Consider the following 27889-nt stretch of genomic DNA (forward strand, 5'->3'; position numbering starts at 1 on the left):
TGCGTTTGATCATACATGACCTTTATTGGAGGCAGGTGGGGTCATTTATTATACAGAAAGTAACATCACACCATTCATTCTCTTCCAATTTAATTCCTTTTAGTTTCCTTATAAATCTGTAGCAAAAGTGCACTTTTATCAGCTTTTAATCTATAGTATATATCTTTCAATATTATCTCTCAATCAGGTATTTGTAAAAATGTACCACCAGATATACAAAATACACGTCTAAGTGTACTACACTGATTCTTCTATTCACTGTTTAGGTTACTTTAAACTCAGTGCTGTTTGGTTTTGTTTCGTACTATTTTTTGCAAGACTTGCTGATGACAGGATTCTGGTAGCGCCACCAGGAGAGGGCTCACAGCTCGTGTGAGAAGAAGGGGAGAAGACTCTTAGCCAGGAACAATTTCCACACAATAGGACAAGATGACGAGGAGGTTCACTGTTACTGAATATGTGCTCCGTATAGGAAAAAAAATCATTTAAAAGATGTCTACACTTATTCTCTGAAGGAGGAGATGCGCCATGAGAATGGAACCTGTGCTCAGTTGGAATACAATGGATATGAGTAATTTGCATTTGGAAGGGACATTCACATTTAACGTTACGTTTCTGGTCATGGTAAGGGAAACAAACGCATGTGGCTGACACAAGGGGTGTTTGTGAGATGCTGTTATCCCGAGGACAGGATTTTGGTAAATGTCTTAGATCCTGTACAAGCCTCACAATTGCATAAGTTACACGTCCCCGGGAACAACGGCGGAACATACAATGAGAAGAACAGCCACACAGAGGACAGCTCCTGTGTCATCCAACAAGATGGAAAGCCATTCATTTCCACTGGCAGCTCAGAGCCAGCTGCGACAAGCTTTGGCACAGTAACAGGACTCGTGGAAAATAAAATCACATTTCATTTTCAGATATTCCTTACAAACTCCCCTAAGTCTTTCCTTTCTTGTTATCCTCGAGATTATAATATATATATACATACACATAACGGATAATTACTTAATTTCAGTCTTCAGAAGACTAACAATTTCCCCTGTTAAGCAAGGCCTATAGAGGTAAGACAATCAGAAGCTTTTTTTTTGGGTGGGGGGGGAGTGAGGGAGGATGGGTGGGTTATGGTTCCCAGCCTGGTACAAACCTTACCAACAGATGATGAGGAGCACTTAGCAAGGTAATGTCTGGGTTGGTCGGTTTGTTCTCCTTACATGTTCATTGCCTTGAAGACTAAGAACAACTGGATTAGCTTAGTAAGTAATGCTTCTCTTGGTTAACCCTTCCCAATTAGCACTGTTTCAATGTATTAGCATAGATTCAAAACGCTACTTGCATCCGTTTACTACATACTGAATGAAATGTTGAACAGATCCCTGTTTCAAAAAGAGGGCACTTTTGGTTTATGCAATAATTCCAAGAAATGCTTTAACTCCAAACTTCCTACAGCAACCGGTTGCCGGACATTCTTCAAAACGAAACTGATTCGTTGCTCCCCTAAATCTGCAGCAACGTGGATCTGAGTCAAAACCTCTGCTTAGAAACAAAAACGAACGTTGGGCTGAATGTGGATAACGTCCCAAAGGAGAAACTGAACAGGAAAAAGAAACATTAAAAAAAAAAGAAAAAAGAAAAAGCAGTGCTGTTAGTGTTACCTAAACCCAAGATAAGGCATAACGGGCAACCGACACCTCTGCAGTCAGTTTTCTGTTTGCTTTTTTTCTTTTTCTTTTTTTTTTTTTTTAAATTACAGACTTGACATTTCCAATATGTCTTAGCTTTGTTCTGCTTCTCAAGTCTGAGTCACCAAAAATATCCAGCAACCAGCTGCTGAGCATATCCTAAAATATGCCTTCAGCTGACACTGAATATTGAAATCATTCTGCTAAAATACAGAAAAATGACGATGATAGAAACCAAGGTATAGCCTCGGGCCAACGTTAAATGGTAAAAATCCTACAGTGCTACTCTTAAAACTCCTCTTCAGTCCACGAACAAATAAGCAGCCAGGTTTCAAGTAGAGGTAACGCAGATTTTGGAAGATAGCACATAAAAAAAAAAGCCCAGAAAGAAAACTGGAGCGAAAGCTCTTGTTATGGCAGTCAGCGCTAATCCTCCGAGAAACAGCAGAGAGAAACCACTGTTCGCCCTGCTGGATCTGTCCTGGTCCTACAGCAACAATGAGGAACTGCTTCTGCTGTCATAAATGTGTTCCATTTTGACATATCTTGATCCCTTTTATGTGTACACACATCTTTTGTCTTAGTCTCTTGACTGGTAGAAGAGGATATATCCAGATTCGGAGTTTTTGGAAATGTCTGATGTTAGCCCATAGAACTCTTCAATGGCCTGAGCATCGATTTTCTGAAAATTAATGAGAGGCAAAGTTAGTCTCAGTCAAAACACCACATGAAGTATCCCCTTCACAAACAAAGCATTACTTTCCTGCTCTTTGGGGTGATGCCGGAAGGTCGTAACATATTGATACAACGATATTTCAGTATCACTGAATACAACAAATTCAATACAACACAACTTTTTCTCAGCTTATTAAATTATCGATGACTGAAAAGAAGGAAATCAACATGAGATAAGAAACTCTTGTGAAGTGGCACACTCTTAAGCTGGACTATAAAAAACAAAAGGGAATAACGAAACCATATTCTTAAAGGTTACGCAACACTTTTATCTGCCTTTTCATTTAGGCTGGAGATACCCTTCCTCACCATAGGTTTGTAATGTAAATGAAAAAAAAGAATTCACTGATAGCAAAGAAGTCGTTGTGCAGCTGGGAATACATAAGGCCCTTCTTGAGCAGATTTAACACTCTGCCAAAGCAATTGCAGATTTTAAAGTTCATGCGACTCTCTTCCATGTAGAAGTCCTGCAAGTGCTGCTGGCTGATTATAGCACCATGAGAGCTTTCCTTCCTTAGGAGTATGAGTTGCTCAGCACTCCACTGTGTTTTAGTGCTTTAAGACTTCACATTCAAAGATGAGAGGCTGCAATAGCCTAAACATCCAGAAGGCAAGGTGAGAACAGTCTAAATATTTCAACAAACAAAACAAAAGAAAACCAACCAGCAAACAAGGCAACCAGCTTTATTCCTTGAGGACTAGATATAGGGAAGCAGAGACACATACAGAACACAAGAGTGTCTCTGGGTTGAATATGTCTGCTTTGATCACGAAAGGGAGCAGCAGGGACCAACCTGCACTTACTTCACTTAAGAGAAAGGGACCATGTCATGATTGCATCAAGAAGCCCCCTCAGCTCCACAATCCATTTGGAGGCACGCTACAACACTGCTCACTGAACAGGTTTTGCATCACCAGCAAACACAAAAGCACTGTTTTCTTCACACGGCACTGCCAAAAACCCACAATCTTAGGCTATCCTTTTCCCAGTCTTTCTGGAGCATTGCACGTGCGAAAAGCATAGTACGTTTCCAAAGGACATATCAACGGCAAGGCTGAGCAGCAGAAAATTCTCCCTTGAATAGTTCTGTTAAACAAAAATACTTGCTGGGGAAAAAATAAATAAATAAATAAAAGATGATTAACTCCCTTTATTTGAGGACTTCAGAGAAGCTGAAATCCAGCACAGGACTTCCGTGTTCTCACACAATTTATTAGCATAACACCTACTGCAAACTGCTAGATACATTTTAATCATTAAAAAAATAAATAAAAGCTGAAGAACATTTTTTCAGTCCTGGCGATATATTTAGCTGACAACTTAAACATGCTTTATTTTAAGTCCCAACTAGCTTGTCGTGCAATCAAATCTATTTCTACTACTACTCCTTCTAAATACAACTCCCAACAATTTACACAGACTAATTCATCCCACAGGTATTTTTAGTCTTATCACGACAAAAATCTACTTCCTTTTATAATTCCACTATTCACAGAAAGCAGCGGAAATTAAAGAGGATTATACAGACCTTATTCTTCCCATCCTTAGTTGGCCACATGCGTTGGCAACTTCAAGGTTTTACCCTGTTGGAGTTTTACAGCAACAACTGGCCAATGGTTTCACAACTACTTTTAGGGCTCTGTAGCCTCACCTGGCTTTAAGACATTATTTTCCCCACTGACTGAACTTAAATAGCCTTTGCTCATTTCCAGACACTTATTTCAGTTCCTCAGACCGAATCCTTCTTGCATATAATTCACAATATTCAACTGACTTATGCAAGTCTCTGAACAAATATTTAGGAGAAGATGTACAATCATTCTTGCCCTTTTCTGATTTTGGAGCTCTCATGAATGGACGTTTCTCCCTGTTTCAAATAAGTATCATCACTGTGATGTATCACTTAGTTGATCAAATGGCAATGTACCAAACTAGTCAGAGATCATTTACTCAGGCTCCTCAATTCATTTTGCTTGGAGCAGAATTTCATTTGAGCTGACTTGCCTCCTGGATTTCATGCTGTTCCTTCCACATATGCTGTAGTATCTGTGATTCTCATCTGTCTCCAATTGAATTGAATTGGCCTTCCAACCAAACCCAAACAGATAAATAAATGTGACTACAACGCTTATGACATTTGGTGAGTAATAAGAATAAACTACTTCCAACTGATATTTCAGAGCTATTAATTCCTATCACTTATCAGAAATGCAACAAATCATCTAAATCAGATTAAAGGGGAAAGGCTCTCTCCTGCCTTCTCTTTCAGTTGCCATATTTGAACACAGGTACGAAGAACCTTGGCTTCATTTTCTGGCGCCTGCTGACTAATACCCGTCTTGTTACGTAGCCAGTTCTCACTAAAAATGTTAAGTCTCCAAAGCTTAAAAAAAAATCTGCTTTCATGTTTCGAGAGTCTCTGAAGAGTAGGAGGCTCCCATGGTGAGCTCTGAAAGCAGAAACCCCTCCAGAATTCATGTTTTAGGAATTGGAGCGGTAGGGGCATTTTGCCACTCTGTTTCTGAAGACAATCTCTGTAATGTCATACAGCGTAATGCATTTCTATGGTGCCACAAGCAGCTTGAAAACAGCACTTGGTCAAGCTTGGAGCACATATTTAAATCTCTTTAGGCAGCAGATGGAACTGACAAAAGTAGTTCCAGCTTTACTTTGCTTTTTCAGTGAATAGCCTACAGCCCTAGTAAGGAACTAACTCTCAAGAGCTGATGACTAATTGGGGAGAGCAAGAACAGATGAGCTAAACTGCAGCTATTTCTTCCAGAAGCCTGTAGCATCAGTCTGCACCACCTCGTTCTTCTTGGTTGCTAAATCTCCAGAAATTTAGGTATAATATAAGCTTCTATAAAAATAAAAAGGTAGTGCTTTGTACACATTGGGAGCTGAAAGGTAAGCTTCACCCTTAAGGCACCTTTAGAAGGCAGGAGCAGCCATGAGGGATAGTGGAGGGAGACAAACCCAGTAGGAATGCCTGTGCTACATACACTCTTCAAAGCAGGTCCAAGAGCAGCACTGCTCAACAGAAAGCTTCAATGACCTCCAACAGCTTGCATGTAAAACTCACACACAATTTTTCATGCCCTCCATGGGAACAAAAAGCAAATACTCGACATCACAGAAAACAAGCAGAACCCACAAACTGCAGCCAGGGACAGGAATCAAACTCCCAGCTCTGCAGCAAGGACATGCGGAGGGCTACAGGGCCACGTTCCTAATCCTAATCAAGATTATGAAAAATCAACCATGAAAAACACACAAAAGAACATCCTTCCAGGAGACAGAACTATGTTCTAGCTTCTGACAGCTCCTCAAACTTATTATCTGGTAACAGACAGCATACACTTACAAGCTCTGTTTGGCACATCTGTGAAGTGCCAATGATGTTTGTGGATAACAGAAGTTCTGATCTGACCTAGTAGCTAAAATACAACATAGAAGTGACTAATAGAAAACAAATGTAAAATAACTAGGTAGGTATTCTACATTGCTTTTAAATGTCAGGTTTATCTCCTGGATGAAAAAGACAGTGAATATTTGCATTTAAACATAATAAAGTGAACGAGTTGACAGTTACGTACTTCTGCTACGACAGAATAAAATGACCCACAGAACATACTACTATGAGAAAGACAATTATTCATAGTCATAAAAGCTTTACAAATCACCAGGAAGTAAGTCATCCCTGATGCTCAAAGCTACCTAAAGAAGAAAAGTACAAGTGGGGAATTCACTACATCACCATCATCACTTCAACACAAACAAGGATCTTGCTGTACCTGTTCAAAGACTTAACAACGTCTCACCTCAGCCCTGAGCATGAGGATCTCAGAAGGAAACAATACACTTCTGTCTTGACACAAAGCACTTCTATGGCGGTACCTCTACTACTCAGTATTTAATTAATATTAGGTGAAACATACGGATATGTGAATATTTTACAGGTATGTTCATAAAAAAATAAGGAAAAATTTGCTTGATCAGATTTTAAACATTATTACCAGTAGTACAAAGACATCAGGCCTTACTTCAGCCTCCCCAGAATTATTATATATATATTTTTACACTTTCTACACTTATGTTTGTTGGGAGAAAATGTCTACAGAAAAGAAAGATGACAGTAAGTAATTAAACACAGCAGTTAAATGCAACTATCAGAAAACAAGTTAGCAATGAATAAGAACCCAAAATACGAGCACTTAAGGTCAAGATCACTGAAGTTTATTTCTAAAGTGTTCAGAATTACTCTGTGAACTAGTTTTGCAGAAATAATTTCACAGGTACGAAAGGAAATCCCAGACATAAAAACTGGCCCTGCACAAAGCTGAAGAATGATGCTGTCTACACTTGTTTTCAGTATGTAAAAGCATACCTACCTCTACAATGTCATCATCAAACAGCAACCAAAAGCCATGGCTCTTCACAATGGTGATATAATGGCCACGATTTGGACCACTGACAGAAAAGAAAAGAGAAGGATCAAACACTTATCACCCTGCCCATGAAGGCAGGTTTGCTGTTTTCCCACATGACTCTAGCTATTACTGGCAGAGTTGGATTTCCCATCTTTTAGCAGTGTCTAATGCTGCCCATAACACTAATTCCGAGATCTTGCCAAGTTGCTTGAATCTGTCAAATAAGGTTTATTTGAAATACACAATTCTGTCAATCTTTCACGTAGCCATTGTTATGTTTAAAGGAAAAAAAAAAAAAACAAAAGGCAGTTATTTTGATCACTGTTTTGTCACATTCACCACCACTGGGTATTCTGACCACTCAAAAAATATTTATAAGCCTTTGCCTGAATTGTTTAATTGACACAGATGTTTTTGGCTTTTTACTGTAGCTTAGTAGCTGGATCATTGCAGATGGGCTTCCTGCAGCTGCTATTCAGAGCTTACAAGGGCAACTTCCCACCCAGTCCAATTCTATTTCCTATATCCTGAATGTTTACCTTGAAGGGATGGGACAACAAAATGACCTAAATCAAAGGGAGAAGCAGCTACAGAGAAAAAGCACTGTCCTAAATGGATGGAGTGAATTTGCTTTTGATCAAACCTGTTTTCTCACGTTGGCCTTTTAAGGTTTTCCGTAACTCTTGGAGTTTTAATTCTCACTCAGAATTACTGAAGGCTTAGGATAGAATCTGTTTTTGAAATAGTGGAATTTTCACCGCTTGTTTTAAATATTTGGCCTTTGTGATTTGATTTTCACTGAGTCACTCCAAACAAAGGTATATTTCTGTGACAGGTATTGCTTTGAAGGTAAGCAGCAACGCTTTCAGGAGGTAATCATTTATTTATTCAATTCTATGGCTGTGTTTTTTTCTAAAAGTGGTTGCTTTTATAAATTCTGTTTTTAAAAGGAGGAAAACACTACACTAAAAATTCAATGGAGTAAATTAGGAAGTAAAAAAAATAAATAAACGAATCAGCAGTACGCTGTTGATTCCACATGGTGGCACCAGCTTCTTTAGAACACAAACCTTCCAGCCCTGCAAACAGCAACATGGGACCTGTAAATTATTGCTATGTGAATAAGTGTTCTCCGGTATTTATTTCACGTTAGCTTCCCTGGAAAGCCGGTGGGTTCTTGCTGTTGCTCTTACTTTGCTAAAGCTCACGGAAATGGTTTGTCTGAATTGCCAGCATATCTGAGAGCTGATAAATAAGCAAAGTTTAGAGTGCATGTTCTGAAAGCAAAATTTAAAACAGTAAAAAAAACAAGCATACAACAAAACAAAAAGGCCTACGAATTATCCTTAGTAAATACATACTTTCAGCCAACTAGCTTCACATGCTTCAATACCATTATAATATGGCATACAGATGACAGATTCATTTTAAATGTCAAGACAATACACTTGAGGTTCAGAAGGCACAAAGATGACATACCTGCCACAGTGAACAACTACAGCCACAAGGTCATACATTCTGTCAGGATTTGTAGCATCTCCTGACGTGTTAAAAAGCCGGAGCTCCAAGGGAAAGACGACACGGTAGGAGAGTTTGGTGTATCGATGCAGCTGGTCCATGTATTTGAACCTTTTTAAGTGCAGAGCTAGAATCATGGGCAACTTTTTCACTCTCATTCTGAACCACAAAAATAAGTTAAACAAAGAGCAAGTTATTAGCAGATCATCTAAAATAAAGCTTTATTCCAAACAAGTTTCAGTAACAAAAGGTCTCTTAAAATACATCTAAAAGGCTGATGAAGATTTTAAAAGCGCTCCTTTTTTCACATATATTCTGGTAGGCAACATTTCCTCCAGAAGATTAACTACTCAACTGACATCTGAATGCAGGACAACTGTCAGTGCTGAAAATATCATCTTTTCAGCATATCAGTGAGAAGAAATGGATGGAATAAATCCATCTGGGTGCTCTGGCTGCTACCAAGCATGAAGTGTGAAAAGATTTTTGCTCACGGTATTCATAGTGGAGGCAGGCTGGATAGCTTGCAGTGGCTTTGAGCTGATTAATGCTAACCAGGGAAAGCCCAAATGTCTGGAAACACCAGATATAAGCTCTTCTGGGAGGAACACAGAATTAATCTTTTCATTTCTCTCTGATAACGTTGCCACAAAGTTACCAGATCTCTCCACTTTTCTTTTTCCCTTTCCCCACCAAACACAGTTAAACAGCCTTACAGTTTCTTTTTATCAGTTTCACAGAGAGTATTTTCTAACAGTCGCCCATTTTAAAAGAACATTTACATGCGCCTGAATATTTTAACGTTACCTCTTCTGTGCTTCTTGTTTACTGCGGCACTGCTCACAATAGTACTTATATTCACTGCACAGAGTTTCAGTATTACTAAACCCTCTGAAAATAAAAGTGAAAGAAAATTCAGATAGGCAGGGATATTCGGCCAGAGCAACCAGTTAAAAGTTACTATGAATAATATGGAAAAACAAAGCGCAAATCAAAGGACAAAATTCTTCTTCAGTCATATCTCCCAAACACAGTTTAGGTACATTTGTCCCATTTGTTGTAGTACCAATGTTCAGCTGTTAAGATCTGGAAAGGATGCTCCCAGGTATTTTAGGCAGGACTCAAACGAGGCAGGTTATAACAGCAATAAGATGACTGCGTTCTGATTCCAGAAACAGCCATGCTGCGTTACGTTTGGTGGTAGACATCAAATGTCCAAGCCTATGGTCATTAGCCACTGACCAGCAAAAGTGGGTTACCTTTCAGCTCCTAGTAATTATACACCCCTTATTGGCTATTAAAAGGCCAGCTGCTATATACAATTTGCTGTATCCTAGCAGCTGATAAGCCATGGATTTGGCAGTCAGCTACATGGAAGAAATCTCTACCAGCAAAAAGTACATCTGATCACAAACGACCAGGCAACCAAAATACATTAATAATATTAAATGAAAACATTCTGTGAATCCAAACAGACCACGAGTAGTTTTGTAAAATCTGAATATGTAACGTAACAAAATCCTTGTAAAAGAAAGTGAAACACAAACTTACACACCACTAAGACATCAGTCTTTACTACCAATAGCCACTAGGAAACCAGCAGCCCCAACAATGAAGATGCAATACCATAACCTGAAAGCCTTGAGCTGCTGCACATCAGAACAACTGCCCTCTGACCAAAAGCTGGTTACTTTTTTCCATTCATTTACCTCAGACAGTGCGTAATTGATGTATTTTGTTCCACATCAACCGATAGATCCAGAAAGTCCTCATCTTTGCTACTAACCTTGAAAAAAAGAGAAACATTTAATAACAGTTCAGGATCATGCACACTTCTTTCAACTATTTCTGGAACGATGCCGTATCCTCAATGCAAACAGACTACTGATTTGAGAAAATATATGCATACACACATATTCAGGCTCTTTCTTGAAGTAAATTAAAACTGAAGAGCTGGGGAAGCTTTAACCGTACACTCTACTCTTTGTACTGAGATAAAGCTTTCTTCAGCATTTCAGAGTATAACAGTAAATACTTATAGGTAATGCAGAAACTGGCTGCTGGATTTTCAATTAAATCCCAGGAAGGGTTAGTGGTTAGGAAAACCATCCTTCCACCTGTGGCACAGGCACATTTCACTTCAAATTTGAGAAAATCATATTTATGCCACTTAGAGCTTCTATCACTGGCCAGGCATAATTTTAGATTTAAAATGGCAAGAAAAGCCATTTCAGATTCAATTGCTTCTCTTCTTTTCTCTCCTCATTTGAGTTTCCGTTGTTTTGAAATGTTAAATTAAATACAGCACATTGCTAAGCACAAATTCCTACTCCGAAGGTGGTGAGGTTCTTCTAATTCTAGACTTCCTGGCACTTCTTTTACTCTCAAACAGAATGTCTATGGACCAGCACCATGAAGCATAACCATTACACTCAGTTAATACCAGTTAAATGAATAGTGTGCAATTCTCATGTAAAAACACAACATAAACCATCAATCACTGACACAAGAAATAACATGAAGACAAAAAAGCAGCTCATATCAGCCAGGTACAGACTGCCTTGATGGAAACAGGGAGGAAGAATAGAAAAAACACTATGCTTTTTCTGAGAAACATACCTTAACGAGTATTGGTTTGAACATAGAGGTGATACAGCATAAAATAGGGTATGTTCCATATTTTAATAGAGAGAGTGCAATTTCATCTATCCTAATAAATGAAAAAGCGTGCTTAGTATTAGGGAAAATGATCCAGAACTTGTGAACAATGTAAGAGATTTTGTTTTGTTTTAAACGTACAGCCTCACAGTTAAGACATCTGGTTTCATTGGTTAGTGTTCCTTGGAAGATTTCATGGACCCACGTCAGATCAGTCTTGTCTCCTTCTTCACTTTCAATGCTGCCATTCTGGAGTTTGCCATTCTGCTTCTCCTGCTTTTTCTCTTCTTGAAGCAAGTCAGCAATAGTGTTAAGTAGGTAGTTTAGGAATTCGTGTGCATCCTGCTGCATGTAATTATCAAACAACTCTGAAAAGGAACAGAATATGGAGAATGAAAAACAATACAGATACTTCATAAAATCAAATTCCAAAGCTTTTAGAAATCAGTGCATACCCTCTACCCTTCTCTACCTTACTGTATGATCCCACTAATTATTTTAGGCTACACTTTTAAAAGTTTTTAAGGAACTTCAAAGAACTTTGTTGTGCTAGCAGTTACTCCCACCTATTCCTCAGCTTGGAAGAAACTGATGGGAAGCTGAAAAATAACATGAAAGAAACTCAGTTTGGGTGTTTCTTAGAACAGATCAAAGCCAAGTTTGTTTGTTTTGTTGTTGTTTTGCTTTCATATGGGGAAGAAAATTAAGAAATACCGATGGGCTGCCTTGGGTCATTAGTTCATTAAGTCCAGCGTTTAAGGGCCTTTATGACTTTATCTTTTCAAGCTCAAGCAAAGATGATAAATCAACATACAGAACTTTCCCTTGCGAACTGCAACTGGGAAATAATCAGTAGTTCTCCTTCTAACAAATTCAACCCACCTCAAATGTAAGAAAGCAGGCTGAGAGCTCCTACAGAGTGATGAACTAACTCTGTGACGGGCGTTTAGCTATGACAAATTCTAGCAAACACTAACTTTTGTCAGGCTTCTACAGACCATAACACCATCAGGTACACAACTGGAGCACTGAGACTCGTATACACCCTCTGCACTTGGTCTAAGCAAGTACAGAAACAAAGATATGTAGGTTAATCCTTTTATGACAGAGCTAATTCTGATATAATCTCTCTTCCTGTGTTACAGAGGTGGTGAAATTCAAACCGCAAACTGGAGTTCAAGAGCATTCCAGAAATCTGTTAAGATCTGACAGTTTGGACTCACTTAAAAAAGAAACGGTGTTTACATTTTTATACGCTTAGCTATTCAATGCTTCAATCTACAGAAAGGCTTCATGTATTCATTTACCATTTTCTTTCCTCAATCGGGAAATAAATTTCTTGGGTGGGATGACTCCCACCTTCTTCTTTTGGGTAGCAATACTGTTGAAGAGATCAGAGAGGCATGTCAGGAGGCTTTCCTTCTTTCGAGGCTGCACTTTGTATGCCAGAACTTTTTCCCGAAATGGACGACAAAAATAAAGTGCCTGCAAGACTGAGTTGCAGTAGCAGGTATTGCCGAACTGGTTAAAACAGAACAAAAGGAAAACAAACATTTTCATATTAGGTCTGTTAAAAGGTAGTAAAAGAAAACGGCTGCTCAACAGGAATGTCACATACTGAAAATGGAAAAGTCATCTGTCAGAGGGGAAATACTAATAGACACCATCTAAAGACTCATCCTTTTATTACTACTGGAAGTTGCAATGAAATGAAAACGGTCACAGTGATACTAGGCACAAAATTTTTTAACATAAGGAAGGCACTGAAAAAAAAAAAGCCATTTGTGGGCTTGTTGCAAAATTAACACTTGCAGAGACAACATGCTGTCACGGTCCCCTGGATAGAGGAGATTCCTGTGTCACTGATGTGAAGAGGTACCAATGATACAGTAGAACAGTGGGACAAAGCAAATGGAGAAAGGATGAGACAGCATTGCTGCAGTTGAACTGCATGACAGTAACTAGAGCTCAATGCATTCCTATTTTCAATTTGCCTGTGTCACACACACAGATCACTACTCAGAGGGAGTTAGCAAGGTATATGTTAAGTATTTCCTGTTTACAATAAAGTATAATGAGAAGTACACAATGCAGGCAAATCCAAAGAGCAGCTGGTTTACATCTGCCATATCTGAAGGCTGTAAGGCTGTGTCACTTCAGTGAAAGGAGGACAGCGATAACGACTTCCAGAGGCAGTGTTCCACATTGCTTAACAAGGAGAAATGCTCCAAACACTGAGACAGAAGCATATAATCTAGAAGAGATACAGCATTTTTTGAGTTATTGCTTTGCAATTTATTGTGCAGCTATATTTTACAATGCTGTCTCTTCATAAAAGTGAAGCAAATATTTTATGTTTGCCAGTCTCCAGATATTCTGGCAGAGAGATTCTGCAGCTCAAGAGGAAAGTATTTAGATAAATAAAACGAGCAAACAAAGTCGAATATGGAACAAATACAACCACTACTATTCACCAGAATTTGGTGTAATTAATGTACCAGAGTGATCGCAAGTTTGCTAAGCAAAACAGAATATTAACAGCTTTGATTCATCCCGCTTACAAGGTTCCATCATTATACATACATTAGCATTAATTTATAGCATATGCAAACAACACAGAACAGCAGCTAAAACTCTCACTGACACAAGGAAAACAAATATACAATCTGAACAAACATGAATTAGGATTGACCCTAAAACTCAGTATCTCCTTTCAGTATCTAAAGGGGAGCTACAGGAAAGAAGGGGACAGACTCTTTAGCAGGGTCTGTTGTGACAGGACAAGAGGAAATGGCTTCAAACTAAAAGAGGGGTGATTTAGATTGGACATAAGGAAAAAGTTGTTCAAACAGTGACGATGGTGAGGCACTGGTACAGGTTGCCCAGAGAAGTGATGGTGTCCCACCCCTGGAGACACCCAAGGTTCAGGCTGCACTGGGATCTTAGCACCTGATGGAGCTGCAGGCATCCCTGCTCACTACAGGGGAGTTGGAATGATGGCCTTTAAAGCTCCCTTTCAACTCTAAGCATTCTATGATTCTAATTCATGTTAATGAGTGACCTAAAAGAACCACACAAAAATTAAATCTGCATACAACACACAACAGGCATGAGAGCGACCAAAAGCCTTATTAAATACTTCACCTGGATACTTCATCTGGAAATAATAAATTGGCCTACAGTAATCCCAGAAAATAAAGAGACAGAAGAAACTAGAAATTATCTATCTTACAAAACTGGGAGGTCACGATGCACCTTAAGTCAGGAGGTTCATAAAGCACATAGCTGGTGAAACTTCAGGACTGTCAAAGTGCAAGAAGTTAAGTCGTTATACATATTGCTTTGATGCTGCCCTCAGAGAGAAGAACTATTAAACTACATGGAAAAGTACAGAGATCAAATTCTATCCAAGCAACTTTGAAAATTCCTGACAGTAAGGTGCTAAAGCTTTGCAGTAGACAAAGCTATGTGGTAAAAAAACTTACAGAATGGTATGCTTTAAGTTCTAAAAAACTCCTTGCAAACAGTATTTCAGCCTGCTTTGTTTGCCACAACTTTCATATAACAACACAACGTAGAAGTGCTTTTCTTCCTATGCAGAATCATTAGGGTTGGAAAAGATCACTCAGATGACCAAGTCCAATCAGCCCATCCCCACATGCCCACTAACCACATCCCTCAGTGCCACTTTGACCCTCTTCTTGATCACCTCCAGGGACAGTGACCGCTAACACCTCCCTAGGCAGCCCAAGTCAGTGCAGTACCACTTTCCAAGGAGAAATTCCTCCTATTAGCCAATCTGAATATCCAATGATTTTGCATGTTTGTATTTTAGGTGCTTTGCTGAAGCCAAATACTTCATAAAAAGACCATGTGATGCATCTTACTTCAGAAATCCTGAGTTCTGAAGTGTCAGAACAAAAATTCTTCTACCTTTGAGCCACTTACAGTGTTGGAAAACTTCTGAACAACTCAGTTATTGATCTGTCCTTCTCTATATTGGATACAGCTTTCCAAAAATAAACACAATTATGCAGCAGTGTTACAGTTTTAACTGGAATAGGTCTGTGTTCAGAATGATGTAGCCGTATCTTTCCAATCTTGTCCGTGATTTTGCTTTAATAAAAAAAGAAAAAAGGGCTGCAACTATTTATCTTCTGCAGAAAGTCACAAACCAAGTTGGTGTGGCAGCTCTCAATGGGCTACTGAACATTTCCACTCCTGCAGTCAGTTATACGCACAGATCAAACACAGTTTGTACAAAAAAAAGTCTAATGTGACCTAAAATACAAAGGAAAAGCCGGCACAAAAGCAGTTTTTAATTCTTTCTGTCATACTTAAACTGTTCTTTTTCTTAAAATTGACTGTATTTAGAGCCTACGTTACCTAACATCATATGAACACACATAATTTCACATCTTCAATGTAAAAAGAAAAAAAACTGAAGGCTCATTTTAAGACAATGAGTTTTTAAAATGAAAACTGAGCTCAATCCACCCCTCATGCAATCCAGTTCACCGCTACACAAAATGCATCTCAGTGGGCTGTCAGTGTCAGAAGCAGCAGTCAGACCTTTCCTCATACACACTGCAGTGGTGGTAGCATCTGCCTGACCGCAGGCAAGCTGGGTCTGTTCACTGATCCAAAGAGAAACCTATTTAAGTCTTCTTATTTAAGCCTTCATTGTCTATCAATTCAACATCTGACTCTATCTGCAATGCAACTACACATTTACTAGTTCTGATGTTGATGTTATGAAATGGCATTTGTTAAAGTGCTGCATTTAATTTCAAGCCATAAAAGAATTATAAATAGCTTAGGAAAAAGCTCTCCAAAACAACAGCATGAAAACGATGATCCCCAAGAAACTGGCTGCAAGAAATAAAGCACAACAGCATTAGTCATATTTTGTCCTTGTGAACAGAGAATGAATGTGGGTATAATAACTGGTTATTTTTAGAATGCTGTTTTCCCTCCTCGCACTATTCATCACTCTGCTATTTATGTTACAATTGGAGATGCCTTCCATTTTTCTCATTATGGTGCAAACCTCAGAAGCTTTGGAATGGCCATTAACACCATACTTAAGGAGTATAACTCAGTGTGCTTAGATGGCTTGTTGTCTGAGAACAAACTGCTAGAGGCCCACACAGAAGTCAATTAAATGAGTTTCTGATGAGCTGCAACAAATTATACTTTATAACCTTACTTGGTTTGTCTGAAGACAGATCATCTCTCAGCTTTCAATGAGACATACCTATATGAGCAGTAAACACAAGCCTATTTGTGTTTCTAGTGAGAATTGCCAGCACCTTATTTTCACATCAGAAGCATGATGCCACAGAACCATTACCAGTGAACTTCCTATACGCAGGCACAACAGCTGCCTTTCTCCTCTGGAAGTACCAGGAAGACCAACACCAATCATCTCCACAATTAATTTAGGTAGACAATCCTTACCGTCTGAAGTATCCTAACCTAGTCAGATGTATGCCAGCTGACAGATACAAAAACAAGGACTCATTACACAAGGCTGACAAGAAAAAGAGCAAGAAAAAAGAGCACTCGTACACTTACTAAAATTGGCCAGGTTATTATCATTCATCTTCTGACTGCTTCCTTACAAGAGTTTCCCTGAACACCATACCAGAACTATGTTTTTAGGAAAGTAACATTTTCATTTAAAAAGCTCAATGATCCCATATGGAGCCACTGTGTGTATCACTGTAATACCGTAGCTCTTCTCTACGTGAAGAGAATACAAACAGCATGCAGATTTTACTATTCAGTGTTCTTTCCAGCTAAACACTGAAGTCTTGTAGTTAGAAACGTAGTCAAGTAGGAAGAATTCTCTCACTAATCAATATTTATAAGCACAGAAAAACAAATATTTTTATGAAGGCAAAATGTATACCTTAGTAAACAACACTGCACACATCGCACTGCAGGATGAGGCATCTGTGCAGCCCCCCCTTATGTCTAACAGAGAATCCTTTTAAATTCAATATTACAATATGAATTAAACAAACAAACAAACAAACCCTGCATTTAAAGCACAGAAGGTACACTTACATTGACCAAGCCAAAGTAATGCTCATTCACAGGGAACTGTTCAGGACCAATCTCTTTCTCCAAAGCTGAGGCATTGGCGCCCTGCAAAGAAACAATATGTTAGAGGGGGGGAAAAATCCCCCCAAATCCAACAGAATTCATTACTACCACCACAAGAGCAATGAAGCCAGGAAAACGAGCTTGTTCCATCAAGAAATAACATCTTGTCTTTCCATGTTCTTGAAAACGAAATCAACATGATGTCTTATTACAAACAAAAGGCACCGCGCTTCCACTCTGAAATTGTGCTTCATCAGGCAGCAGACATTGTCCTACTTCATCTGCAGCAGAGCACTATCTCAGCTAACAGAAGGGATTCTTGCACTTGATTCTAATTGAAAATGAACAGCAGAAAAATTGTTCTCATTTAAGATTCCAGATCATTCACAGTGACCTAGAAAGACAATTTACATTTAGTCAAGTATATACACAGTTAGAAATAAAGAATCTCCTAACACACCAACAGAACCCTAAACCTAGAGGACAGGAAACATGCAGGCTGCAAATTCCATGCAAAAACCCATCTCTTCTGGTGATGTGGACTGCACCTTCATAACAAAGCAAACAGAATTCCCTTCTTGAACCTACGGGGGGAAAAAACGTGTGTAAAACTTAACTTTCACTGTAGTAATATCAACTGTGAAGCTGCGAGAAAATCATGGCTGTGTAATCTCTGCAAACATCAGGTGCTATGTGAACACAGAGACTTCTGCTGCCACCCTACTTGTGGGCAAGACATAATTATGGTGTCTGAATAACTCAGAAAGGGACTTTTCACCAGCTTCCCTTTTCTAAATGTATCTCAATGCTCTTTGAACACCTGTAAGAAATTCAGTACATCTTCCAATGTTTTTGCAGCTTTAGAAGTGATTCCTTCTGAAATAAACCTTACCTTCACGTACAATTTACATTCTAAGTATGTCTTCTGGGAAGCACTACAGACAGACAGGTAGAGCACAGTTAGGAGAAAAGAATGGAAGGAAGAATTTTATGAGACATTCCTCAAACTGCTCACTCGGCAGCACTTTGGATTGGCTCACTCTCAATTAAGCAAGCTGGAGCTTATAGGGCATTTCCAGATATGTCCTTGAGTCTCCATCAATATAATGAGGACAGAACGTATTATTTTACATAGGACCAAAAAGCACCATGACGTACACATGTAGGGTCTTAGTTACTGAACAGCAACTAAAGCACACCAACATTCTGGTTTCAATTCTAAGCCTTCCATTTCAAATTCAAAGCAGTTAATGGATCTTATCCCATTTCCCCATGTTTTTAATCCACCACTACTGTACAGCTGAGCTCCCACTTGGGATATGGTGCCTTCTCCTCATACCACTCTGTGCTGTCCTCTAATGTTTCTTAAACATCTTCCAAAAGCCCTCCACTGCTTTGTGTTGCACTGTACAGCTCTCTGAGGAGTTACCATCATTCAGTGGAGAAATGGAAGCACATTGGATTCTTGACTTCTGCTTTGAATACCACCCATAACTTTCCGCAATCATTAAACAGAGATTCTATTGCACATGCATCTTGTCCTACAGCTTAAAGACAAGTCCCTGAAGCTATAGCATTTTCAAACTGGTATTTCAATCAATCCAACTAATATTCTGCTATTAGTACAAGCATCAGGCAAGCAGAGTCTGTAGAGATTATTAAAGACAACACAGACAGAACTAAGAAGCTAAAAAAAAAAATCTATGAAACTAAGAAGCAATACAGTTTAAGAGGAGGAATGGAAACTCTGTAGTCAGATCTCTTGCATCAGATTTACAGGGAATTACATATGTGTGTGTGTGTGTATGAAGAACAAGAAAGACTCAAATCCAAGTACCGTAAAAACACACATAAAGAGAGGTGCTGATAGATTTACAGGTGAGGCTCTTGGCAAGCAGCAATTACACAGAAACATTTTGAGACATCAATGCCAGATCAAGCAACTCCTCTCATTTGTTTCTCTCCTCCCACTCCCTGCTCCCACCTACCTCTTCGTCCTTCCACGGTGTCCCCCTCCAAAACACAAAATACTTGTAAAACAAAACCTAAGACTTGCTATCTACTGTTAACAGTTAAATATCTCAGTTAATCAGCCACAGAATAACCAAGGTAACCAAGCATTCAGTTGCAATGTTTCTGATCTCTCTTGTAAAATGTTTCTTAACATTGCATGCTAAAATCATGCAAACCAACACAAGACCCAAACTAACTGTGTGGGGAATCAAAATGATGAAGCAGTCACGAAGAACTCTGAAGAATTCACAAGGTAAACGATAAGAAGTGTACATGTCTATCATACCATGATTAAATTACTACAGTGCAAGCAGTAGAGCTATTAGAGTGATGTAGAATGGGAGTGAACTCCCAAGAGAACTGAACTCAACAAGGCAACAAACATAAAGAAAAAAGCACTTTAGAGTGGCAAAGCCAATGGGCTTGGTCATGGTTCAGGTCAGAGCCACATGGCACAGCTGTGAGTAAGGCAGCAGAAGTGCTGTCAAAGTTCAGTTGCCCACAACCTGCAATCTCTGCAACTGTATTTCCACACAGCAAGGGAACCAGCTGGTGACTTGTCTTGATGAGCTGTGCCCTGCTGTAAGGAAGTCAGATAAGCAGCTTTGTTTTCAGACTGAAAGGTGTTATACACATTTTCCCACCCATGCTACAATAGTTTTCCATTCGGATAATACAGCTATAGATCACAGATCACACAAATACCTGCTCATAAGAAACAATACATGCTCCATTATTTTGGAAATTATTAAGGCCCGTTTCTCATCTAGAAATGGAATCTAACCTAAGGGGTAAGCATCCGAAGCGTGAGACTTCATATTTGGTTATTTGAAGAATCAAGAGAGATGCAATTCATCTGGCAGCCACAGAGAAACTGTTCTGCATCTTAAAGCCTTTAAAGCATTTCAATCATAGAATCAATACTGCTTTGCCAAGCTATGACAGACATTGTGGAAGCAATAAAAATGTCAAGAAAGAGATCGCTAGCAGATAACAATCAAATTTCCTTGGCGTATAAAAGCTAAGCAAATAATGCACAACAGAATACAGCTAAATGTAAAGTTTAATGTATGAGATTAGACCTGACTTCTCATTGCAAGCATAAGGCAAATAACTGCATCCTATAAAACCCCCTGATTTACATCCCCAGACATGCAGGAGGCCATCAAAACACTCTCTGGAGGAAGGAACTGCTCTACTAGTCCAGCTCAGGAAGGGATGACAAAGCTATAGGTACACACCAGCTCCGTAAGCAGGAAAACACAAATTTAGACAGCAGATAACTATCTGACAGGAAGAACATCCCCAGGTGGCAATACTGTTTTACTGAAGCCCATAGACTCTCAGAGACATGGGAATTTAACACTTCCATATTGGTAGTGGAAGCGACAATTGAACTTTTGGCACCATGTAATTTGTATTTGTAGTTTTCTAGAAATTACTATTTGTTAAAATGATGTTTCAAAGGTCAGACACACTTCTCCAAGTGTCCCCTATTCTGCTCGCATCACCACCAGCAGAACCGATTCTAAACCAAGAGCAGGCTGAGCCCAGTGGGTTTGCATGGCCCTGGCACTGTCAAACAGCAGAAGGGAAAGCTGCCTGGCACCTGGAGCTATCACATTTTAGCAGCTCAGAATAGTTAGCATTGCTAACAATGGCCAAGAAACGCCAACAGCATGAAGACAATAAAGTATTCTCTCTGGTATCTGCAGTACTTTGTGAATATTGGATCTTAAAAGAAAAAAAGAAGAAGAAAAAAAAAAGGGTGGGAGACTTCCAAGAACCCTGTTCACTGATCTCCAGCAGAGAAGACAAAGACTCAGAAAGTCCCATCAACCAAGTTTTAAGATCACAGTGCAGGGAGTTGTTATCACTCAAGTTTTTCTTCAATTTTCACAGCAGCTCAATGAAGACTTGACTCCAGCTTTAAATACATGGGAGGTACATGGAAGACAGGACTGAGTACAGCTCGTGCTTACCCAACGAACACAAAAAAGCTGTCCAAGGCTTTGTTGAATTTGGTGAAGCAAAAAAGAGAGATGCAAAGAGCAGCTTCAAAACCGCTTACCTGAAATAGCTGGCTATGCAAGCTATCAGAAATGAAGAGATCCTACAGCACAGCTCCGGTTTTACCTGAATATCCCCACAAAACAGAACAGAGATCTATCAAGCCCTCCAACTTGAAGCTGTGAATTGCCTTTTGTTCAGCAGAGAAGCCTTCAAGTTTTATTTCCAGTCGAATGCAGTATGCAAGGGAAAGAGCCCTGATGGACTCCTGTTTCCCTTTGCTGCCACAGACACAACTGGTGTCAGGCAGAGCCAGTAAGGAGGTCTGGAGCTTGGGAGCTCTTCCACAGCCATCACCCCACAGCTGGGAGTGATTAAACAGTAGCACAGTGCAGAACGTGTGCTGTGGTCAGCATGAGGCGGAAATCCACGTGTCCAGCACCCACACAGCTCGTGCTTCAACTTACAGCTTTCTTCTTTTTAGTACTATGAATTATTTTTTTCTAAACTAAATTTCAGTCAAATCCTCTGCACAACTCAGCTGCAAATAAATGGACTGTTATCGAAGAACAAACTATGTTACAGGTTGAACTGCAGATTCTGAACTAACAAGGTTCACGCCTCCAGCTTTAAGTACCTGCTTCCTGCAGCTCACAAGGTAATGGTGCAGGTTACCAAAGCAGTGCTGTGCTATCCTGACAGGCACGCCAGCACGTCTCCTGAGCACAGAGCAGCCGCTGCCACAGCTTTGGTGAAGAAAAGCATCAAAATTAGCACAGTGCTGGGCCAATGTCCTTGCTGTTATTCAGAGCTCTTGTCAAAAATAATCAGGTCAGCACTGTACCGGCTGCTCAGGCAAACAGAGCTATAAAACAAGGGGAGAAAACCCATAAAGTGGATAGGCACAAGAGATTCACAAGATTAATCACTTTCAACGCGCCAGAGAAAATCAGCTGATTTAAAACACTCTCCATGCACAGCTCCATGTGATCTACAGCAGATACAGCCTTTCTTCTAAGCCAAATTTCTTACTGCTTTTTTCAGCCCAGTACAAAATATTAATTCCAACACTGCACGCTTTTTATACAAACCTTTCATCCTTTTCCCACTGCAATTAGTATCATTTGGCTCAGATGAAGTAATTAAGGTCCTGCATCATAGGTTACATATCTGAACTCTCATAGGTACGTGGACCGGCTGGCAGAGCAGCCAGCTGTGATGCACCAGCTTGGACTCTGCACTAGGCTAACTCAGCCTTTGGACTGGAACCCACTGGTTCCCCACCCAGAGTACAGCACACACCTGCCTGCAAAAGGCATTTCTCTTCAACAAAGGCAAAAAAGGAAAAGGGGAGATTTCAAGCACCCTGAATCACATTACAGTACACAAGTCCTACTGAGGTGCCTAATATGCGGCAAAGCAAACTGTTAATCTCGAAAGGAGCAGGTGTAAGCATCACTTCCACAAACTCCACTCTGAAAGTCTACAGAGTGTTCTCAGTCTGCACACAGTGCATACAGCAAAGGCTCTGGAGGGGGCAGGAAGTGGGCAAAGCTTTTTGAGCATGCTGGCTAGAGCCAGGGCTGTGGAGAACACGATAACATTACACAGTGCTGTGTTTCAAACCAGACTTGCTGTTCCAAACCTTATGCCCAGTTTTAATTAAAGCATTTTTAAATAAATTAGAGTGCTCTGTGAATTGCTCTGCATACGTGTTTATTCAATCAGGAGCTGGTCTTGCAAGGTCCATGGGATCTGTGCCTCGCTTCCTAAGGTGCAGCAAGTCACACACTTATGAAATTCTGTCATTTCACGCTCATTATGTTTGAACAGTTGAAGTAGGCACCAGCTAAAGGAGCAAAAGGAAGGAATGCTGGACTGAGGGTAGGAAGTACAGAAGCTACAGCTTAGAGCCTTGACCTTTGTAATTGCACTGCAAGCAATCTGCTTCCCCCTTCTTAGCCACTGTGTCCAAGCTCACCTCAGTGCTCACAGCCACACACCTGCCTGCAAAGAGCTCCAAGAAACTCCTCTCAGGTGACTCAGTGAGATATGCAAGAACTGACCATAAAAAGTGAGAGTGAGAGCTGACAGGAGGCTGCACAGCTTAAAAAGGCCAGCACCTGTAAGAGCAAACCCTGAAAACCATATACTTTTTAATAGGTAGGGATGAACATATTAACTGGTGTAAACATAAACACAGATGTAGTCAATGTCTTAAAAGCATTCGTTCCAAATTCTGGTTAAAAAACAAAACAAGTAAGATTCTATAGAGAGCTTTTTCATCTACTGACATTCTGCTATTTTAGTACCCTTTCCAGGGTAGTCACACCTCATTTTTCAAGTTGTAACAGCTCTTGGAGTACATGTCCTCTACTATAATAACTAGCTTCAAGGAACTATACTCTGCCCATAGTTTCCTCAATACTCAGTGAAGCAAGAGTTCTATTCTCGCATTTTCCCAAGGACAGCGAAGGCACGATATCTTTAAATTTATAAGCAATCCAAGATGAAAACAGGCATCCAGACTTCAGAAAAACTCATCTACGTGGTAGCTCAGGATTGCTGCACAACACCCTAGAAATCACCAAAGGAAACCAGCACATGACACACACGTGCTGTTAGACACAGGCTATGTGCCCACCTGGCACAGCCCTACACCTGCATGCTGCTGCAAGTCCAGGATCCAGAGACCACATCCCTGACTTCCCACTGTACACAGCATTAAACTAGAGCACCGTCAGGAAAATCTTGTGTGAAGTGACCTACTAACTGCTCCGCAAAAGGTTACACATCCTTCTTTCTCCCCCCTAAAATAAAGCAGGTCATTCTCAAGCTGAGCACTAAGGGCAAATATGAGCATTGTTTAACAAGTCAATAAAGAGGCACTGCTGGAATCACAAGTCTACTTTGCTAGCTCTGCTTTTATCCTCCCTTCTTTCCACTTCCCCAGTGATTCCTTCCCTGCTGTAAATGCTTTTTAAAGCTAAAACAGACTTCTAAAAATACGAGTGAAACTGCAGTAAGCGTGTGTTATACAGCAGTGACAAGAAAGCCCTGCTTGGCCTGAATAATATGCTATCCAGAAGGCAAATGGAAACGCATAACTTAAAGTGATTCAGTCGTCTCTTCTCTAACACTGAAGTTAATAATCATATCCACGCCATCCTGATTCAGAGAAGCAGAATAGGACTACCACCAGTTTGTAAACAGAATTCGAGCTCCTCATCAGGTACGTCTTGCTGATTCAGCAAACAATTAGATGTGAATTGAGGGGAAACATCCCTAATTAACTTACCAGGAAACACCAATACTTTTGCTAACAGTTTAATTTTGTGAACAGCCTGAGGTAAGGAGGAACAGATCAGACCCGTGCCTCATGCTTTGCTTCATGCTAGTGTTCTGGTCACTTAACTAGTCATATACATACATATATATATATATATATATATATATATATATATAGGTTTTGTCAATACAACAAAACAACCCGACCCCAGACTCAAAAGCCCAGCTGTGTGCTGACTGTCACAGCCCCTGGGGCACAGCAGCATATCCCTGATCAGGTGACACAGTCAGACCATGAGAAGTCTGCCCTCCTTCCTCTCTTACTCAGGAGAGGACTTGCATCTGTCCATGACTGCACGTATGCCACAAGGCTACAAATACACCAGTTTAAATACACCTCTGAAATAAAAGAGATGTATTTTTCAGGAAGCAAAACGTGAGTATGTAAGGGGGAAAAAAAGCCTCAGCAGTGCTTTCTCCCAGTTTGTCTAGCAATCACTTGCAAAAAGACAATGAAAACCCTTAGCATTCATGATAAAGACAAATGCTAAGAGACAAAAATTAAGCCAAAGGGACATAGCAGAGAATCAGAACCCCAGCTGGTAGCTCCTGGCTACGGATGTGTCTTGCCATACGGTGTTCACATCTTAACCAAGCAATAGACCATATTCAAACTAACATGTATTTTCCTATGGCTTTCCAACCTTCACAATACCATAAGTGCCACACAAACGTTATGCAAGTGCTAAAAGAGGGACTGTGCTCATATACAGGAAATACAACAATCAGGAGGCACTGGAGAGATGATCCACACTACAAAAAACTGGAAGTTATTTTAGGGAGGGGGATCTAATTAAAACTGTAACTACATCACTGTAGAGTAATGAGTTCAGGCAAGTTTTAAAGAGAGACTGCAGAACAAAGGGGTCTGTGAATGTCCTGAAGCCGTGCTTTAGCTCTGCAGAATGAAGTGCAGGAAAGGAGTAGGACTGTTGGAAAAAGCTGTATATGTTATTAGATACTTGTAAAGTACTGTACAAACAGTACATATGAGCATAATCCTGAAGGAAGCAGTCTCCCAGAGGGACTTTGTCAAGTAATTACATGGTTTTATAATGACAGCTTCGGTTTTTATATCCACATCACAAGGCAAACAGCATTTCTTACTGGACTGTAACTTAAGTATATGGAAATCAAAAGGTTCTCTTTTAAAATACAGCACCCAGAACCTCATACTTCATGTGTTACCTAAAGAAAACGTATGGTGAGACGGCCAGTAAGTTCAACCAAGCTGTACGTGCACCTACAGCACTTATACTGGAAACATTCGCAACAGTTGATGAAATGGTTCAATCAGAAAGTTGGAAGCAGGTTTCTCAGCAGGAGAAAGGAGAGTGTGCAGTGTCAGCATCTCTGCTCATGGCTTTCTGGAGAGAAATGAAACAACAACCTCTGCAAGCAAAACAGAAGCTGCTGCTTCCCCAAAGCAGTAATAGGATTAAAAACTTAAACACCTTCTTTAAAAGAAAAAGAAAAACCGTACTTCAAAATGGACCTTGACAGGCTACAAGTATCTGCTTTGCTTTCATCTAGTATCACAACCAAAATGAGAGATGAGGTACAAAAATGAATATGTATAGTCAAAGTCTCTAAAAACAAACCACAAATTCTGGAATGATTATACCCAGGTCTAGCTCTGTACTCATAGGAAACGCACTGCTTTATGTTCATCATCTTAACCTAAAGCTCACTCAGCTGATCCCAGGAACACATCCCAAATACTTCATGGGGCTGAGTCAACGCCTGCCTCTGGGGGACAGAGTGGCACATGAAGCCATGATCCAGCCAGCCACCTCACTTGCCCTTAATTTCACCTGTGTGAAGTGTTACTGTGGCTCCCTGAACACTGTGCTTTACACAGCACCACTGTGGTCAGTTCACTTCATCCTCAGGTTAATAAAAGTCGTGGGACAGCATCACCATCCCTTTTCAGGATGTTCCATGGAGATGTGGCACAGAAGGACATTGTCAGTGGGCATGTGGGGATCTTGAACTGGACTTGGTGATCTTAGTGGATTTTTCCAACCTTACTGATTCTAAAAGAGAGAAGCCCTATGGCCTTTACACAGCTCTGAGGTCACCCTTTGCAAACTGCCGCACCAGAGCCTTTCTGACGCTGCAGCCCAGGATCTACTTCACTGCTGTTATCACATGAGGTATCAAACACAAGCCTGACGGCCTGGAGTAACAAAGCCACGGGACAGTAAAACCCGAAGATCTACAGCTGTGTGCCCTCAGCCCCGTCCTGTGCTGAATTTGTGCCATCCACCCCTACTCATAGTGATTAACATCCCCACACTGAGAGCAATATGTTTGGGCAGCGTATCACCAACAAGAGGTGGTTCCGTGCTATGACTCAGCCGTGCCTGCTGCCAGATGAACCCCTCGCTGGCCTCTGCTTATGCAGCAATGCAATCTCATTAAAAATTCGGCATAATCATGCGATTACGAGCCTCGCTCTCGCTGCGTTTCCATCAGCAGCACGGATGATGCCCTGCAACGTGCGTTCCAGCAGAATAAGGCGCTCGCATTAACCAGCACGAAAACCTTCAATTGAGCTACTTACCACAAGAAACACGGCGAACTCAGCTGGAAGGAGCTCACCCGCACTCCCCTCAGCTACTCTCCATAGGAGCGCAGCCGCCCACCTGCCCGGCGCGCACTCAACACCGGGCCTCGATCCGGGCCTCCTCGCCCCGCACAGCGCCCGGCCTCGGGCCCCTTCCCCGTCGCAGCCTCCGCCAGGACGGGCTCCCACAGCCCCCGCAGGCCGCCGGCCGGCCCCGCCGCGCCGCTCACCATGGTACAGATGGAGGCGAGTCTCCGGACCGTCATCAGTACGTCCATCCGCCCGCCGCGGCCACACGCCCCGCCGCCGGCCCCAGCGCCGCCGCCGCCATGTTGGGACGCAGCCGCCCGACTGACAGCGCCAGCCGGGCCGGGGTGGCGCAGCCGCCAAATGGGGCCGGCCGCAGTCGGTGCGCTGCCCAAAGGGGGCCGGGCTGCGCCGCGCACTGCGGGTCCTCTCGTTCCGGCGCACCTCGGGGGCCGGGCGAGCTGCAGGCATCGCAGGCCGAGGGGGAGGCACTGTGCTCGCAGTGGTGGAGCTCTGAAGGGTCTGATTCGGGCTCGATATTAGGAAACATTTCTTCTCTGGCACACAGGGCGGTGGTGGAGTCACTGTGCCTGGAGGTGTGCAGGAGCTGTGTAATGTGTACTTAGGGACGTGGTTAGTGGGCAGTATCAGCGGTAGGAGGACAGCTGAACTGGATGATCTTGGAGGTCTTTCCCAACCTTAGTGTTCCTATGGTTCTTAGTGTGGCTTTACAGAGCTGCCCGGTGTGACGAAGGAGCCAGGCATTGTTTCTGCAGCAAACAAT

General features: G+C 41.0%; 1 protein-coding gene across 2 annotated transcripts; it reads right to left on the reverse strand.

The window, feature by feature from the left end:
- On the reverse strand, positions 1-27482 carry LOC140251894 (ubiquitin carboxyl-terminal hydrolase 12-like). 2 transcript variants are annotated; one of them, XM_072336067.1, is made up of 9 exons: positions 27309-27482; positions 17100-17180; positions 12335-12548; positions 11169-11395; positions 10079-10155; positions 9177-9260; positions 8331-8528; positions 6813-6891; positions 1-2367 (listed from the first exon to the last, which is right to left on the reverse strand). In XM_072336067.1, exons 1-9 carry the CDS (start codon positions 27354-27356, stop codon positions 2266-2268), a joined length of 1110 nt encoding a protein of 369 aa, XP_072192168.1. In that variant the 5' UTR covers positions 27357-27482; the 3' UTR covers positions 1-2265. The 2 variants fall into 2 exon arrangements, with proteins under 2 accessions (XP_072192168.1, XP_072192169.1); XM_072336068.1 differs by having other exon boundaries at positions 12335-12408; positions 27309-27449.
- Positions 27483-27889: the final 407 nt, after the last annotated feature.

The sequence above is a fragment of the Excalfactoria chinensis genome, chromosome 4, assembly GCF_039878825.1.
Source record: "Excalfactoria chinensis isolate bCotChi1 chromosome 4, bCotChi1.hap2, whole genome shotgun sequence".
Taxonomy (NCBI): domain Eukaryota; kingdom Metazoa; phylum Chordata; class Aves; order Galliformes; family Phasianidae; genus Excalfactoria; species Excalfactoria chinensis.